At 40.8% G+C, this 18489-nt stretch overlaps 3 protein-coding genes and 1 long non-coding RNA gene across 16 annotated transcripts in view; 1 reads left to right on the top strand and 3 right to left on the bottom strand.

The window, feature by feature from the left end:
- The window catches only part of LOC112261839 (apoptosis regulatory protein Siva), a 22373-nt gene extending 22130 nt beyond the window's left edge, over positions 1-243 (bottom strand). For all 5 annotated transcript variants that reach the window (XM_042330049.1, XM_042330048.1, XM_024437463.2 and 2 more), the window contains exon 1: positions 1-243. This exon is cut by the window's left edge and continues 95 nt beyond it. In XM_042330049.1, coding sequence (XP_042185983.1) covers positions 1-26 — 26 coding nt within the window. In that variant the 5' untranslated portion in view covers positions 27-243.
- Positions 244-348: 105 nt separating this feature from the next.
- LOC112261838 (adenylosuccinate synthetase isozyme 1 C) lies at positions 349-7559 on the bottom strand. The gene is made up of 13 exons (XM_024437462.2): positions 7258-7559; positions 5833-5935; positions 5680-5742; positions 5535-5585; positions 4861-4927; positions 4585-4692; positions 4328-4409; positions 4114-4240; positions 3752-3906; positions 2203-2327; positions 1678-1775; positions 1381-1530; positions 349-1002 (listed from the first exon to the last, which is right to left on the bottom strand). The coding sequence occupies exons 1-13, from the start codon at positions 7453-7455 to the stop codon at positions 950-952; spliced, it is 1380 nt and encodes a 459-aa protein (XP_024293230.1). The 5' UTR covers positions 7456-7559; the 3' UTR covers positions 349-949.
- A 4805-nt stretch (positions 7560-12364) lies between these two features.
- On the top strand, positions 12365-16233 carry LOC112261837. Of its 4 annotated transcripts, none has more exons than XR_002955226.2 (3): positions 12365-12513; positions 13820-13953; positions 14084-16233. It is a non-coding gene; the product is annotated as an uncharacterized LOC112261837 (long non-coding RNA). The 4 variants fall into 4 exon arrangements; XR_006084569.1 differs by lacking the exon at positions 12365-12513 and adding an exon at positions 12632-12742; XR_002955224.2 differs by lacking the exon at positions 12365-12513 and adding an exon at positions 12637-12677.
- LOC112261835 (inverted formin-2) overlaps positions 13817-18489 on the bottom strand; it is a 30886-nt gene continuing 26213 nt past the window's right edge. For 2 of the 6 annotated variants that reach the window (XM_042330043.1, XM_042330044.1), the window contains one exon: positions 15570-17381. In XM_042330043.1, coding sequence (XP_042185977.1) covers positions 16471-17381 — 911 coding nt within the window. In that variant the 3' untranslated portion in view covers positions 15570-16470. Of the gene's footprint in view, positions 15437-15569; positions 17382-18489 lie in introns of those variants that run through there. The other 4 variants (XM_024437457.2, XR_006084568.1, XM_024437458.2 and 1 more) reach the window with 4 other exon arrangements.

Raw genomic sequence — 18489 nt, 5'->3', positions numbered from 1 at the left:
GCGAAAGGATACGCTCTTTTAGTCATTTTTACGAAGAACACCCGACCAAATTTGCTTGCTTCAACACAGGGATAAAAAATAAATAAATACCGTTCTTATAGCCAGCTACCTTCGCGGAAAATACACTAGCACGCTAACTAACCAATCCGATCTTGGACCTCTTATCACATGACACTGTGTGTTTTCTCACGCAAACCCTGCTCAAACCAGTGTCTCAAACCACAATCGCAAGTTTATGACTGTTAGTGATGCATTCTGTTACAATGTTTAAGAAAACTCACGTTTTAATATCACTACTAGTTACATACTTTCATTCCTCAATGCATAAAATGTAAAAATACCAAGTTATGTAGCTATCATATAAGTTTTATTTTAAAGCTTCCAGTGAGGCAGCATCTCATTTACTCATGCTTTGTTAGGTCTTGCTTATGAAATTGTAGCTAGCAAAGACAAATCAAATTCCATATTAGCCTACTACAAAATGACTTGCATTTACAAGGATGACAATTATTTATCACACTGTTTCACTCCTAAACATGTGCAAACAAACAGCTGGTTGATACAAATATGTCTAGTCTGCTGGTGTGATAAATGAGTAAAGAAGACTGAAACAGTAGATGTAAGGCAGGTAAGGTTACACAGGAGGAAAAGTTATTGGATGTGTTTTTATCTTTCATGCTTGTTGTGTGGCACAAGGTAAGATTTACTCCTTGGTCAGTAATAGGACTTTCTTACCGACATCATCACAAGGCAACTTACTGATGAGAAGCACTGCATAGATAGATGTAAAGTTACCAACATTACCAGTCAACATTGTTTCAAAGCTACACAAATCTGTTGGCATAAGTTTTTTTTTTACCCAATATTAGACAGTTTGGGGGTTGCAAACATATGTCACATCATGCCATATCTTTGTGCGTCCATCTTGAGGAGAGAGGAGGAAAACTCTCTAGAACATCTGGATCATGCACTCTCTGGACTTTCCTACACCGACCCACTTAACTGTAGAGAGAAATGACAAAGGACATTTCAAAAAACATGAACACATCCCCTAAACATTTGCACTAGACAAGTATCATCCTTGCAGAACTGGGTACTAGTTATGATTGAGACAATAGTGCCCCTTACTGGCACATTTAAGCCATGTCCCTGATACTCAGTTGGCTCTTCAGTTTCCTATATAGGGGTCAGTAATAGTATGCTGGACTATGGTATGGTTAAAACTGGGTCATGTTCAGTAGACATGCAACTGAAGAAAATGTTTTGAAATGGAGGAGGTACTACTACTACGACCTATAGGCATACTTGTCCAATGAGAAGGCTTTATTTTGTTATCAGTTTGGGTCAGCAGGAACATCCTCTATCCTATATGTAACTTACTGGGTACTCCAATGTGGTTCTCCACAAAGCGGATGTAGTTCTGAGCCTTCTGGGGGAGATTATTCCACTTCCTGGCTGCAGACGTGTCACTCTTCCAGCCGGGGAACGTCTCATACTCTACCTCCACTTTGTGCAACAGCTCCATGTCAGCTATGCGAGTGAAGGATGAAGATCATAAATCAGAGGAGAAATTCAATGTTTTTGTATAGATAATACTTCATGAATTCTATACATGTCTATTTTACAGGGTAGGCCTAGTTTGGTACAGTACTTTTGAATCGAATTTAGAGAGCATACCTGGGAAATGGGGAATTCTTTTGCCATTGATTTTGTAGGCCACTCCTACTTTGATCTCATCCAGCACATCAAGGATGTCAAGTTTTGTCAAAGCAATGCTTTAAGGAAGCAATGTTATTTGTTTAACACATTTCAGGAAAGAGATGAAAACTACTACAATAGTTACATTCAGAGGAGCAGTCACAGACAGATACAGCACATTGAACAGGGCAGATAAAGAAATAACAAATAAAATAACTTGCCTTTCATGAACTAACACTCGCCCCTGACTTTTTTCTCCTCTACTAGCACTGACTTTGCTGATAGTTACTTTATTTAGGAAAAATATACTTACTCTGACTGAGATATGTGATTGTCCCACCTAGCTATCATAAAATGAATGCACTAACTGTAAGTCTCACTGGATAAGAGTGTCTGCTAAATGACTAACATGTAGAATGTCAATGTAGTAAAGAGTAGGGTCAGATATTAGTTAAGAAAAATAGTTAAGATTTGGCAGCCTGCCTTTCAGTCATATCCACTCACGCAGTGAAGCCATTGATCATGTGAGCGTATCTCAGGATGACCAGGTCCAGCCAGCCACAGCGACGTTTCCTGCCTGTGGTCACGCCCACCTCATGACCCCTTGTCTGCAGCAGCTCACCTGTCACCTGCACAAAACCCACTCAGTTTAGAATAGATCATTTGATTGATCAATAGTCAAATACTTCTGTGTTGTCCACTTATGGACACCAGTCTTAATAGTTTTTATTACAAAAAAGTATTAAAAATAAACACTTGTGCGGTGGGGGAGATCTTTGTGGGCTATACTCAGCCTTGTCTTAGGGAAGTTAGTTAGTGGTCTGTTGATATAATGTTGGTGGTGTGGGGGCTGTGCTTTGGCAAAGTGGGTGGGGTAACATCCTGCCTGGTTGGCCCTGTCCAGAGGTAACTTTGGACGGAGCCACATTATCAGTCCCCAGTATCTATTCTGTAATAGTTTATGTGCAGGGGACTAGGGTCAGTCTGTCCCATCTGTTTTAATTATCCTGTCTGATATGGTGCTCTGTGTGATCTTACGTATGCTAACGCTATTTCTCTCTTTCTCTCTCTCCTCTCTCTTTCTCTCTCCTCTCTCTGTCTCCCCTCCCAGAGGACCTGAGCCCTAGGACCATGCCTCAGAACTATCTGGCCTGACAACTCCTGGCTGTCCCCGTCCTCAGTCTACCTGGTCGTGCTGCTGATCCAGTTCATGCGGTTCTGCCTACAGCTATGAAACCCTGACCTGTTCAATGACCTCTGAGTGCTCGGCTATAACCACTGTGATTATTATTTGACCCTGCTGGTCATCTATGAACATTTGAACATCTTGAAGTACGATCTGGCCTTAATGACCATGTACTCTTACAAAAGGTTTCTTCCTAGTTTTTCCTAGCCACTGTGCTGCTACATCTGCATCACTTGCTCTTTGGGGTTTTAGACTGGGTATCTGTATAAGGGCTTTATAAAATAAATGTAATTGATTTCAGTAAAAGCTTAGTAAAGCAATACATTTACAGTTGGAGTGAGGGATCAAGCTGAAACACGTTGACCAGAAACCCTATGGACAGTTCTCATGTTAGGTTACATAACCCCAGACCAGACAGTATGTCTATCTTGAACCCTGACTCTGGCCTAAATTTAGGCCTTGAACATGTGATCAGCATGAGAGCTGAAGAGTGTTGTAACAGGCCTCTCACACAATCTGACAGCTGGCCACAGAGGCAGCGCCTTTTGATACCAGGCTTCCTACATGTGTGAGAGTCATATGATCTTAAACACTAGGTTTACTATACATATCCAACTCAACTTGTACCTCAAAAGAAAAGAACATGTCCAAACAAACTGTATATATCAAACTACTAACCCTTCCTTTATGTAAATGCACTACAACCTCTGCTAAGAGGTCTTCACCTTCATGGCACAGGTGATAGTGTACTCTCTCACTCAAGGTCACCGGTTCAGGTCTTGCTATGGCTGTTCATCTTTAATCGTTACAATAGAATCTCCTTATTGAGAGAGTCAAGAATGTCTATATAGATGAATGAGCTCTTACATTGAGTTGTTCTGTGGGGAAGGCACCAATTCCCACCCTGGTGGTGTAGGCCTTTGATACACCATACACTTCACCAATATTCAGGGGAGGGATGCCAAGACCAGTGCATGCCCCACCAACGGTGCAGTTTGATGAGGTCACAAAAGGATATGTGCCTAAAGGGAAGAGAGAAAGTGGAAATAAATGTACATACAGATGAGTTGTCCATGTAACCATCACACTTTCTTATCCATCTTATCATTGGCACGATCCTTAATGTAAGATTGTTTGTTTGTGAATAAAGGCCCACGTTGGAGCTTAGGAGTGTGCGGACTCTATTTATTTTTTATAACAGTCCGCAATGGGACCATGACATTTCTTACCAAAGTCAATGTCGAGGAGGGCAGCGTTGGCCCCTTCCACAAGAATTTTCTTTGGGGGTCCATGAAGAGCCTCGTACATGTAATAGACTCCATCCCGAACCATCGGCCGCAACCTCTCTCCATACTCCTGCACAGTACAAGACAACAAGAAGTATCATAGATCTAATATATCTGTAGCCCATGACTATTCATTCAGAGGGGACTTACCACATACCTTCAGTTTTTTCAGCTGACTTTCAGTATCAACTGTCAGGGATGAGTACATGGACTGGTACTGTTTGACAAGGTTCTTGAATCTGAAAGAAACTCCCAAATCATCTCAATCTCTATTACCTTTCACTTTAGTGGGTCAATTTAGTTCAAGAGTAAAGTCTTGAGACAGCTACAACCATATACTGTTGGACTCTCAAAATGTTTATTGTATGTCAGGTTTAGATGTTTATATTGTGTCCTGTCTGTCAGTAAGCATACTTGGTAGAGAACTCCTTGAAGTCTCCCAGCAGGTCACAGACACGCAGTCCTGTGCGAGATGCCTTGCTGGCATAGGTGGGTCCAATGCCTTTCTTGGTTGTTCCAATTCTGTCATGAGAAAAACACACCTGTTTTAGTTGAGGGGATTACAAAGTAGCATTTGCAATTTTACATCAGCTGTGAAAGTGATTGACTGAAGTCCTGGGATTTCTATTGACAGTGAGCCATTGTACTCTCTACCTTTATGTAAGCAACCATTGCCTTCCCTACCCTTACATCTTTCCCTCTGTTGCTTGTCTCTGGGTCTCCTGAATTCCATCCACAACCTGATGGAAATCAAACACTGTTGAAAGATAAAAGCAAAATAAATGTAATCCTTTCTCCAAGCCCAATACACAAATATACACTGAGTATACCAAACATTAGCAACACCTTCTAATATTGAGTTGCAAAATACAGAAATCATTCCTGTATGCTTAATTTTGTATTTTTCCAAATTCAGCATCATATAATGCAAAATGCATCATACGGGGATGATTTCTGTATTTTTTAAGTTATATATCTTGAAAACTTGATTGGTGACAAGCAAAACATTTTGGAACTATGTCAACAATGGACTAATGAAACAAATACCCAAAGATGTACTTTTCCTTTAAATCTTTTGTCTGGCCCAGTCACCCTCTGAATGGCACACAAACATGATCCATGTCGCAATTGTCTCAAGGCTTAAAAATGCTTCTTTAATCTGTCTCCTCCCCTTCATCTACATTGATTGAAGTGGGATCATAGGGGATCATAGCTTTTACCTGGATTCACCTAGTCAGTCTATCTCATGGAAAGAGCAGGTGTTCTTAATGTTTTGTACACTTAGTACACTATGCAGATAAAAATATCACATATTCTGTATACATCTTCGCTTCATTTGTGGAACCAGAAAAATACACACATACCAAGGTGAGCTCTGTCAGAGACTATTAGTCTCTTCTCCCAGCCTTTGAGACCTGGTCAGAGAATTGAGAAAAAAAGTAATGTAATGGCTTCTGCGTCACTTGACAACTACAGCATTGACTGTTATTCTAAAAATATTTAATTTACCTTTCTTCTCATTGTTCTCCGCCTCCTCAAACAAACCTGGTAGGTGTATGACTACGCCATTACCTACAAGGGAACATATGGTAGATAAGAGCATACTGACCATTGCCTACTGGAATTAGTGGAAATGGGGATAAAGAGTAGAGAAACACTCACCAATGACACATATACTTTTGGGGTTGATAATTCCACTGGGGAGAAGGTGGAAGTCATACTCTTTGCCTTCCACTACCACTGTGTGGCCTGCATTGTTACCGCCCTAGAAGATCAAAACAAGATTGTGTTTAGCAAACCTCCAACTGTCACCAAAGTCAAGCAGCTTGATTTCACCAAAGGACAGTTATTGATTTGATTTATGGCTGTTTTGCAAAAAGGGTCAGCAGAACATGAACATAAAACTGTCAGGACATCCACTGGCCATGCATCCAGAGCAAATGTAGAATCTTATTTTAGTCAGTGTGTAATGGAGTCTAAACCCCCTCCTTGTCACAAAGCTACCCCCTACCAACTATTTTAACAGACTTGGCTGCCAGACCCTACACTCCGTCACCCCGGCTAAGACCTGGCCTTCTCAATGTCAAGTCACACTGGGAATGTGACCCTGCACCAGCCCAGTGGGTTGGGCTGGCTGAAGAAGTACACAGAGTGCTCAGTGCTGTGACCTACTGTCAATGGAGAGTACAACACAACAATTGTGTAATGGACTTTACACTGTTAGTCCCCCAATAAATGATTTATGAGCAAGTTTTGCTTTTCTTTGCTGGTCAAAGAGAAACTTTGATCTTAAGAAACATTGCCTAAGTGTCATTATTGACATCATCTTCATTAAGGAGGTCAAGCTCTATATAGTAGAATAGTTTATGACTGTTTATGATATCAATAACCCTTTGTAATTCTATGAGTATTGGTCTAATTGTGCTCGAATGCTTCCTTCCCCCAGCAGTACTGTGTGAATTTAGCTTTTTGCCATATGTTGGTACTTTGGTCTATTTGAGCATTTTACTGTATTGGTCTTCAGATAGATACAATTTAGTGATGTGTGAGGTATGGATCCCCAGTTGAGAGAATATGCTTGTAATGATCATGTCGTAAGAAGAGACAAATAACCAGTCAATAGCATTCTAATTTGAAAAGTTTAATTTAAACTCCAGTCAAGTCAATAAATACAAATTCAGTTGAAATTGAAGAACGGGTAATAGTCCACCAAGGAATTTTTTATTCTTTTAAACAATTCAATCTAAATTAATTTCCTGCAATGATAAAATAGAAAACACAACGGAACTTTATTGATCCTAAATTCCCTTATAACCTCGAGGACATCACATAACAGAACATTTAGGGCAAAAAACAATGTGCTATTTCAACCATTTTCCAATGCCTACCCCACACCGGTCACACTGTAGTTCAATATGCTACAGTGACAGTCACTGATTCCGATGTGTTGGACACACGATTTGCTAAAGACTCACCATGAATTTTACAGCAACCATGCTTATAATTCAATGACATGATGATATAACTTTTGTCAGTTCAAGTATGTGAACGTTGCATTAATATCGTATCATATACACACGATTTTACCTGACATCTGCAAACAAGGTCAGACTCAGTCGCCAATAAATCGACGACTTTTCCTTTGCCTTCATCTCCCCATTGCGCACCGAGCACTACTGTCACTTTGTTCCCTGTTTCGTTCCGTGGCCGCTTCAGCCCTTGGGTTGGGTTGGAGGGGGGATTTGTATAACTCTTGTGGTCTTTTGCTGACCAGCTAAACGACATGATGTTGCTTATGCTGTCCGTCCGAAACAGACTAGAATGTTTCCAAGAGTAGTATTGCCATATCAATGTCTCCGTGATGTCAAGACGCACCGACCGCAGTAGGCATGAGTATTAGTTCAAACAGTTGTTTCTATTGGACACATTCAGGTAGGTCCCTCCCCGTTTCGTTCTGTTAGCTTCTGTTCAAGAAACGTTTTGCAACAGATTCGGCGTAATGAATTCCCCCCAGATCTCGAACAGCGCCTGCATTGGGAGGAGCCCTGTCTCTCAAGTCCACATGTTAATATAAAACTTGTTTAATGTCAATAAATAGAAAGGCAAATAGAATTATTCCGTTGGTGGGCAGTTAGACATTTTTTGGGCAGTTAGGAAGATTACAATGCTTATATGGAATTCATAACTGGCACTCTAATCTTTCGAAAAGTAGGATCAATTGTAGACCTAAATTGGCACTCCACATGAAAAAGGTTGCCGACACCAGCAATATGAAGCCACACTTGTGGAATGGCGCATAGGCCCACAGTGTACCATGAGTGTCATTGTCTCCTGAGCTTCCCACCAACGTTGTCTCATTGTACTGCTTTCCCAGATGTTCATCATAATGTGTGTGCACAGCTCATTTTTGCATTTGCCCGTCTGCATTAGTCACATGAAAAAGGCATATCTGTGATATTTTATCGATTTGAACATTTTCTTTTTATTGGCCAGTCTGAGATATGGCTTTTTCTTTGCAACTCTTTCTAGAAGGCCACCATCCCGGAGTCATCTCTTCGCTGTTGACGTTGAGACTGGTGTTTTGCGGATACTATTTAATGAAGCTGCCAGTTGAGGACTTGTGAGGCATCCATTTCTCAAACTAGACACTTGTCCTCTTGCTCAGTTGTGCACCGGGGCCTCCCACTCCTCTTTCTATTCTGGTTAGAGACAGTTTGCAGTGTTCTGTGAAGGGAGTAGTACACAGCTTTGTACCAGATCTTCAGTTTCTTGGCAATGTCTCGCATGGAATAGCCTTCATTTCTCAGAACAAGAACAGACTGACGAGGTTCAGAAGAAAGTTCTTTGTTTCTGGCCATTTTGAGCCTGTAATCGAACCCATAAATGCTGATGCTCCAGATACTCAACTATAGATTTTTTAAATAAAAATATAATATATATACTTCACCTTTATTTAACCAGGTAAGCTAGTTGAGAACAAGTTCTCATTTACAACTGCGACCTGGCCAAGATAACGCAAAGCAGTGCGACAGAAACAACAACACAGAGTTACACATGGAATAAACAAGCGTACAGTCAATAACACAATAGAAAAAAAGAAAGTCTATATACAGTGTGTGCAAACGGCATGAGGAGGTAAGGCAATAAATAGGCCATAGTAGCAAAGTAATTACAATTTAGCAGATTAACACTGGAGTGATAGATGAGCAGATGATGGTGTGTAAGTGGTGATACTGGTGTGCAAAAGAGCAGCAAAGTAAATAAAAACAATATGGGGATGAGGTAGGTAGATTGGGTGGGCTAATTACAGATGGACTATGTACAGCTGTAGCGATCGGTTAGCTGCTATGATAGCTGATGTTTAAAGTTAGTGAGGGAAATGTAAGTCTCTAGCTTCAGCGATTTTTGCAATGCAATTCGTTGCGGTCACTAGCAGCAGAGAACTGAAAGGAAAGGTGGCCAAAGGAGGTGTTGGCTTTGGGGATGACCAGTGAGATATACCTGCTGGAGCGCGTGCTACGGGTGGGTGTTGTTATCGTGACCAGTGACCTGAGATAAGGCGGAGCTTTACCTAGCATAGAATTATAGATGACCTGGAGCCAGTGGGTCTGGTGACGAATATGTAGCGAGGGCCAGCCAACTAGAGCAGACTAGAGCATACAGGTCACAGTGGTGGGTGGTATAAGGCGCTTTGGAAAACAAAACGGATGGCACTGTGATAGACTACATCCAATTTGCTGAGTAGAGTATTGGAAGCTATTTTGTAGATGACATCGCCGAAGTCGAGGATCGGTAGGACAGTCAGTTTTACTAAGGTAAGTTTGGCGGCGTGAGTGAAGGAGGCTTTGTTGCGAAATAGAAAGCCGATTCTAGATTTGATTTTGGATTGGAGATGGTCGATATGAGTCTGGAAGGAGAGTTTACAGTCTAGCCAGACACCTAGGTATTTGTAGTTGTCCACGTATTCTAGTCTGAAGAAGGCCAGTTTTATTGCTTCAGAACATGTAACGTTCGTCGTGGGTTGAAGAAGGTGAGGACCAATGCGCAGCGTGGTAGGTGTCCATATTGTATTTAATACAAATACTGAACACTCGAACAAAAACAATAAACCGACAAAAAACTAACAGTCCAGAACAGTGCAGCAAAACACAGAACAGAAAATAATCACCCACAAATCAAGGGTGAAAACAGGCTGCCTAAGTATGGTTCTCAATCAGGGACAACGATTGACAGCTGCCTCTGATTGAGAACCATATCAGGCCAAACACAGAAATACCAAATGATAGAAAAAAGAACATAGACTGCCCACCCCAACTCACACCCTGACCATACTAAAACAAAGACAAAACAAAGGAACTAAGGTCAGAACGTGACAGAATAACAGTTTTCAGCTGTGCCAACATAATTGCAAAAGGGTTTTCTCATGACCAACTAGCCTTTTAAAAAGATCAACTTGGATTAGCTAACACAGCGTGCCATTGGAACACAGGAGTGATAGTTGCTGATAATGGGCCTCTGTATGCCTATGTAGATATTCCATTTAAAAAATCAGCCGTTTCCAGCTACAATAGTAATTTACAACATTAACAATGTCTACACTGTATTCTGATCAATTTCATGTCATATAAATGGACAAAAAACAAGGACATTTCTAAGTGAGCCAAACTTTTGAACGGTAGTGTATATATAGTACCAGTCAAACGTTTGGACACACCTACTTATTCCACACTATGAATTAACACATATGGAATCATGTAGTAACCAACAAATCAAAATATATTTTAGTAGCCATCCTTTAAAAGCCACCCTTTGCCTTGATGACAGCTTTGCACACTCTTGGCATTCTCTCAACCAGAATCACCTGGAATGCTTTCCCAACAGTCTTGAAGGAGTTCCCACATATGCTGAGCACTTTTTGGCTGCTTTCTTTCACTCTGCGGTCCAACTCATCCCAAACCAGGTCACTCCATCACTCTCCTTCTTGTCAAATAGCCCTTACACAGCCTGCAGGTGTGTTGGGTCATTGTCCTGTTGAAAACAAATGATAGTCCCACTAAGCGCAAACCAGATTGGAATGGTGTATCGCTGCAGAATGCTGTGGTAGCCATGCTGGTTAAGTGTGCCTTGAATTCTAAATAAATCACTGACAGTGTCACCAGCAAAGCACCCCCACACCTCCTCCTCCGTGCTTCACGGTGGGAACTACACATGCGGAGATCCTCTGTTCACCTATTCTGCGTCTCACAAAGACACAATGGTTGGAACTACAAATCTCAAATTTGGACTCCTCAGACCAAAGGACAGACTTCCACCAGTCTAATGTCCATTGCTCATGTTTCTTGGCCCAAGCAAGTCCCTTCTTCTTATTGGTGTCCTTTAGTAGTGGTTTCTTTGCAGCAATTCGACAATGAAGGCCTTATTCACACAATCTCCTCTGAACAGTTGATGTTGAGATGTGTCTGTTACTTGAACTCTGTGAAGCATTTGTTTGTGCTGAAAGTTCTTGCCATAATATGGACTTGGTATTTTACCAAATAGGGCTATCTTCTGTGTACCACCCCTACCTTGTCACAACACAACTGATTGTCTCAAATGCATTAAGAAAGAACGACATTCCACAAATGGCATCTTAACAAGACACACCTGTTAATTGAAATGCATTCCATGTGACTACCTCATGAAGCTGATTGAGAGAATGCTGAGTGTGCAAAGCTGTCATCAATGCAAAGGGTGGCTACTTTGAAGAATCTCAACTATAACAAATATTTTTTAACACTTTTTTGGTTACTACATGATTCCACATGTGTTCTTTCATAGTTTTGTTGTCTTCACTATTATTCTTCAGTGTAGAAAAGAGTAAAAATAAATACATTTAGAATTTTAAATAAAAAAATTAGTAGGTGTGTCCAAACTTTTTACTGGTACTGTATATATTATTTTGCATTCCCTCACTAAGCTAACTACTTTCACAACCAAGAGGACATAGACGAACAGCCTTTGGTAAGTGTCCTTTTGTGTTGTAAGTTCACATTTGGAAGGTGCATGAAACTATTAGCATGACTTTATCATTTCTAGCACAGCCAGCTATCTAGCTAGCAAGCTATATGAATGATGAACTGAAATGAGCTACTCTTGAGGGGATCACTATTGTAGCTAGTTATGAATAGCGATAAATTGATAATAATGGCAAAGTTGTTTCCAACAAAACATTTGCCTACTTTAGCAATGTCATCATATGTCCATGCCCCTATAGTGTAATTAGATGAAACAGTCATTAGCCTCCGTCTATCACGACTTTTGGGCACCACTATGGCGCCGCCGGCAGAGGGCGGCTTGAAAACGTTCATAACAATGGCATGACGTAAAAAATGACGTAAAACATTTCTTCATATAGTGGTTGGCAGGATAATAATTATGAATAATTTAAAAGGAAACTTCCTTAATTTGGTTAACTTGTAGGTATGTGTGGCAACATCCAAACTTTTTCCAACAGATATTATCAATAAATCCATTCCAATAAGGCACAACATCCTGCTGAAACAAGGTTCGTATCGCTCTGTTGTTGAATGGACCAAATGAGAAACAAATCTTTCCTACTGATGAGTCAACAGGGTCAATAGAAGGTAGGCTCTGAGGGTAAGGTTTTGACACGTTCCTGAATAACATAGCAACACCTGAGGGAATGGCATCTAAAACAATTGCAAAATCTTTAGGTGTTACAGGGACCTTGTAAAGTGATAAGATAGACAAATGTTGCTATTTTGCCCAGCTCTCAAACTGTGTGTCTGTCTGTAGGAGTTCCTACTGGAGGAGTGGTTGCAGTGTTGCCAACTAATTTTCAGGGTAAGTTGCTAGAGGCAGGTTGATTTGTTGCTAAAAGTTGCTAAATGACGTTGTGATGTCATTGCGTGATAACGTAAATTTGCGTCATTACGTAGAATACACATTAACGTAACATCAAATTGACTGGCCATCTCGGCAAAAAATGTGATTTGACATTTGTTCAGGTACAGACTCCCACTATTTTCTGTACTTCTGGCTGTACATTTTTGATTGAGGCATGTTGATTGATGTAAGTTCTGTTCAAGATCAAACATTCGTGACCAACTATATTAATAATTGGGTTTGGCTCGTAGAAACCCGTACTATTGCTGCAGTCAGGCAACAATGACTTGCAATTTGCTGCTGCCCTGCTGCTGCCTGTGCACGAGCTAAGCGCCTGCTGCTGACGTCAATCACAACGCACTTTTGCACACAGGCATGTGTGTTGTGACTGAGTGTTTAACAGAGAAGATCGTTTTGTGTCATTTAGAGGTAAAATGCGTGCATTTCAGCGTTTGAGACACTTTTCAAAAGTTGCTAAAAGTTTAAACTACATTTTTAAAGTAGCTAAATATTTTGCTAGGTGCTCTTTGAAAAAAGAAAGTTGACAGGGTAGTCTGAAAAGTTGCTAAATCTAGCAACAAAATTGCTAAATTGGCATCACAGAGCCTTGGAGGGCAACTTTACTGGAGCACATGTGGGTGCTCATTGTCATTGAGTTAATCTATAACAGGTGATACAAGTAGGTGTCACATGTTAGCTAATATGCCTGTGCAAGCTAGCTAGCTGGAACATATGGATTTACAGTACTAACTCATATTTCATTAATGTACACGGTTCACTGTGACCCAAGAGAACACGCCAGACTAAGAATTTTCAAAAGAGGTGGAGGCCGGTGGGAGGATCTATAGGAGGACAGGCTCATTTTAATGCTGAAATGGTATGGAGTCATACATGGTTTCCATATATTTGGTGTTTTTGATACCGTTCCATTCATTCCATTCCAGCCATTACAATGAGGCCATTCTCCTATACCTCCTCCCACCAGCCACCACTGTGCTAAAGTTAAGATCATAATGAATACTATATGGACAGAGTCGACCTGATCCTAGATCAGCACTCCTACTCTGATGGTAAATTATCTCTCACTCATCCTTTCTATAACTTTTTGACCCCCTGTTCTATGATTAGTAGACGTGGGTGAGTGGACATACACATCTGGGACTAGCCTAGCCACAGATGTTCTTCTCAACTATTGGCAAAGAGTAATTTGACACCTAATCACCATTAAATATGCTTTATTCTGCATTGAACACTTCGATTGCAGAAGAGCTGAGCACCTATCAGATCCTCTGCTGTTCTTCACCCCTTGGTGCAGTCTGCTGACCATCGCTGGGGCCAGGAAAAAGTCTGTCAACCGAAGTAGGAGCCAAGTGTATCACCATGCAACACTCTACCGAGGTAGACTATGCTTTGAGTAGCAACTGACTGACTGACAGTCGGGCATGCAGAGACACACTCAAATTCGACTTGACATTATCTTGACAGAACTTTACTCAGATACCCCCACTCTATTTCATCTCCACCCTAGGTTCCGGGTGATCTCCCATCTTCTTCATAGTGGCCTCGGCTGGACTCCACTGGTCAGCTGGAAACCCACCGCATAACCTCTAGCCAGGTGAATCAAGAGCTTCACCAGAGACGGAAGAGGAAGCGAGACATCCTGGCCTTCCTACGTCACCGCCTCATCTGCTTGTTGCCCTAGCACAGTGTTTCCCTACTCCAGTCCTCCATCAGTATACATTTTTATTGTAGCCCCAGACAAGCACATCTGATTCAACTTGTAAACTAATCATCAAGCCCTTGAGTTGAATGAGGTGTGTTTGTCTGGGGGCTACAATGAAAATGTGTGCGGTTAGGGGTACTTGAAGACCGGAGTTGGTAAACAACGAGGGAGTTCTATTAACCTGAGCCACGGTGCACTGGTCTATGACCCATGGCGTGAAAGGGACAAATCTGTGAGGGAGGAGTGCCCTTCTCAAATCTAACAGTAATTTGTGCCACTCTCATGTTGTCGACAAGGCAGCATGGTGCATCTTTCAGAAATATTTTTTCCATTATAATATATGTTAGAATTTTCAAACTAGTTTTTGTGATTGCAGATAATGCGTTTTTATCAAAAGCAATCACTTTCACATGTGAAAACACAGACCTACTCATTACTCCATGTGCTTAGTCTAGCCTACAGTAGGCAATCTCTTTTAACCCGCTGCAAACTGCTCCCAGTGGGGAAACCCGGGACAATAATCAAATACCTGCTCACATTTTAAGCCCTAATAGAGGTGCTCGACACATGTGGACTGTGGACCTAAACACATGTGGACTGACTACAGGTTATAAAGAGGCAGAGGGCATGAACTGCAAGGCGAAAGACAGACCATAGTTAAAGGGATACTTTGGGATTTTGGCAATGTGGCCCTTTATCTACTTCCCCAGAGTCAGATGAACTCAGCTGTTATAGATGTTCAAATAATCCATAATGTAAAAATAAGGGAATTTTATATTATTTTCAACATATATCATTCATTTATTTCAAAAGTGACAGTAGGTTTGCTGGGATTGTGGCTGTGCAGAGACCACAGACAGTAGTAGCCTAATGGAACATAACAGGCTGCATGGGAACGTGTTCATGACTCAGCTTCTTGGTTGGCTACAAATCAACCTTGCCAGGGAACAATGGCAGCTTTTCAGTTGATTTCAATATTTTTAAGAACTAAATCATCCAAAGGAAGAAAGAACATGCCGATATCATCTTGGAGGAATCAATTTAGTCCAATATAACGTAGACCTAGTCCATTGCAATGTGCACAAACCATGTATGGGAGAAGAAAAAAATATCATCTCAACATTTCCTTCCCTCTTGACTTCCTCTTCCGGGAATCGCCTAGGGAGAGGACAGACTGAAATTAATAGATTGAAGGAATAAAAATGACATACCAATGACTAAAATAGTATGGCGATAATATCCCGACATTTGTAGTTACGATTGCATTTGATGGATCAGAAAGAGGCTTGGCAGGGGTGAGAATGGACTTTTATTATGTTTCTTATGCCATTTCATTTCCAAAATAATCATATAGTGCTACTGGTTGCATCAATCTCTAGATCATTAAAGCACTAAATTAATTTAAATTAAAACATCTTTCAGCAAAGACAGACTTACAAAACGACACAGTTTACAGGAAGCACAAAAAAAAGTAATTGGGTTAGTAGGTTAAATAATCCATTTAGCTGTTTAGGTTGTTGTGAGGTTGGGCAGTTCAACAACATATGGGTACAGAGGTACAGGAAACAAAGACAAACTCCTTCAAAAAGATCACACACAGAGCAGAAATGCTAAGCAAGTTCTTCCTACTGAGGTATGACATTGAAGTGTACTTGGATATAAATGATAAATGTTCAACTGTGGCGGTTGAGGTGTCAGGTTGATCTTAAGACTTGTCAAGATATAAGATTCAGGCTGACAAAAGGGCATAAAGTAGCAGCCAAAATGCCAGACAAAGTGGTTTATCTTAAATCATTACAATTTGTTTACCAGGGATTTTAAAGATTTTTACTGAAGAGGACAGTGTTAATAGCAGGACAAGACACAATCAGATTAAACCAGATCCTGGTTAGACCGTTTGTTAATTGAAATTATGGCTTGGTGCTGATGGGTTGAATAAAAATGTCCCTCTTGCACCAGTTAGTTTTCCATCCAGTCGTTTGACCTACCTCACTGCAACACACACCCCTTTTTACATTTAGGGTGTCGCTTTCCAGTGTTACCTTGTGCTTTAGAGAGTCAAACAAAAAACAAAAACAAACTATTTGATCATGAAAGGACTCAATAAGATGTAAATGGGAATCTTTTAAGATCGGTTTCCAAAAACAGTACATTCATGCTAAAACTTAACTTTTAAAAACAGCACCAAATGATCAGACACTATATATAAAGTAAAATGCAATAAAACCACATAAAAAAAGGGGACAACATCTCCCTTTCATACACGTCAGGAGACCACAGTTCCAAACATCTTTATTAGAATGAATTAATACATTACCTTCATTACTCTTATTTTTGTTTCTTCTAAAGAGCTTCTGCTGTTTTTTATCCTCTGGTGTTAGGGGTCCCGACTCAAAAGAAGGCAGAGCTTCGGATACCGATGAGAGCAGATCTTTAGAGTCCACTCCAACGCTTTGCACCGCACTGACCAAACACTTGTTGTCATTGGTGTCTGTGTTGCCATTGGTGTCTTGTTGTCCGTTAGTTACACCCTTATCCTGTGCCACCATCTTCACCACCATGTCATCCCCAGTCTCAACTGGTCTAAGAGTCTTTACCATCATGCTGCTGCTCTCACCTTCAACGTCATCTTGGCCAATGGTTTTTCCCATCAGCTTGCGCTCTATAATCATATCCATATCAGCGACAGCCAGTGTGCAGGCTCCATTAATTTGACCCTCTCCATTGCTCTGTGAGCACACAGGCATCAATTCCTCCGTCGCCAGGCCACTGTTGACATTCTGGTTGATTTCAGCCAGGTCTGTGAAGGTAGAGGGGCTTGAGGTGTTATTTAGGACATCCATTCCTAGTATTGCCGGAGGTGGCAAATTGTCTGTGGGGAGGCTTCGCAGAGGCTCCCCTCCATCCTGGGATTCAGCTGGGAGCTGGTTAGTCTTTGACAAAGCTGTTTTTTGGGGGTATATTTCTTTGGGTATGCTGGGGAATCCGTTCACTCCTTCTCTTGGTGCCCTCTCCTCTGCCTGGGGTTGGGTGGGAATGGGAGTGCTGGAGACTTCTGAGACCGAGGCTTTGACATCTTCTTTTACAGGCTTGACACTTGATCCTGCAAGTGAGAGGTTCTGTTAATGCTTGAAGAGAGGAAGAGCAGGTCTACTGTACCAGGCATTCCTAACATTCCATCATTCTTAGTTAAGCAGGCAATGTTTAAAATCTGGCAAGTGCTGTTAAATAAAATACAAAGAAGCACAACCAAGCACACATTCTTGATGAAATTAAGCAGGTGTAATTGGTAGTGGCTTCAATAAAGCTCAAATGTAAGCACAGAGGATTATTTAAAAAGTAATAGAGCAATAACTCTTAGCAAAGATGTTTCTTTAATTTACAATTTGTAGAAACTTTTGAGAATAGAAAGGTTCAGAACTTTTGTGAAACATCACAGAGTTGAAAAATATGAATCAAAACTAGATGGTGGTCAGAGAGAGTGGAGGGGCTGAATGTTGCTGAAGGGATTAAAAACAAAACTATTGTAAAATATACACTGTCTGTAAAATGTATATAGTATGTACATGCTGGAAGTAGAAGCCTAAGTGTTGTTGTCCATTAGTTTACTCCAATTAGGGGAGGTATGGTAGGGTTAGGGGAAAATATATGGGAGACTGGAAATGAAGCAGACAATTACTTTGATGGAAGCCACAATAGTAAAGCTAATCTACTCTCCTAATATACAGTACCAGTCAAAAGTTGACACTCATTCAAGGGCTTCTTTATTTGTACTATTTTCTACATTGTAGAATAGTGAAAACAAACTATGAAATAACACATATGGAATCATGTAGTAACCAAAAAAAAGTGTTGAACAAATCAAAATATATTTTATATTTGCAATTCTTCAAAATAGTCACCCTTTGCCATGATGGCATTCTCGCAACCAGATTCATGAGGTAGTCACCTGGAACACGTTTCAATTAACAGGTGTGCCTTAAATTTGTGGAATTGTTTTCCTTCTTAATGCGTTTGAGCCAATCAGTTGTGTTGGTGACAAGGTATTGGTGGTATACATAAGATAGCACTATTTGGTAAAAGACCAAGTCCATAATATGGCAAGAACAGTTCAAATAAGCAAAGAAACGACAGTCCGTTACTTTAATACATGAAGGTCAGTCAATGCGGAAAATTGCAGTCGCATAAACCATCAAGCGATATGATGAAAC

The sequence above is a fragment of the Oncorhynchus tshawytscha genome, linkage group LG11, assembly GCF_018296145.1.
Source record: "Oncorhynchus tshawytscha isolate Ot180627B linkage group LG11, Otsh_v2.0, whole genome shotgun sequence".
Lineage (NCBI taxonomy): Eukaryota > Metazoa > Chordata > Actinopteri > Salmoniformes > Salmonidae > Oncorhynchus > Oncorhynchus tshawytscha.
This window is presented reverse-complemented; position numbering and strand designations above follow the sequence as displayed.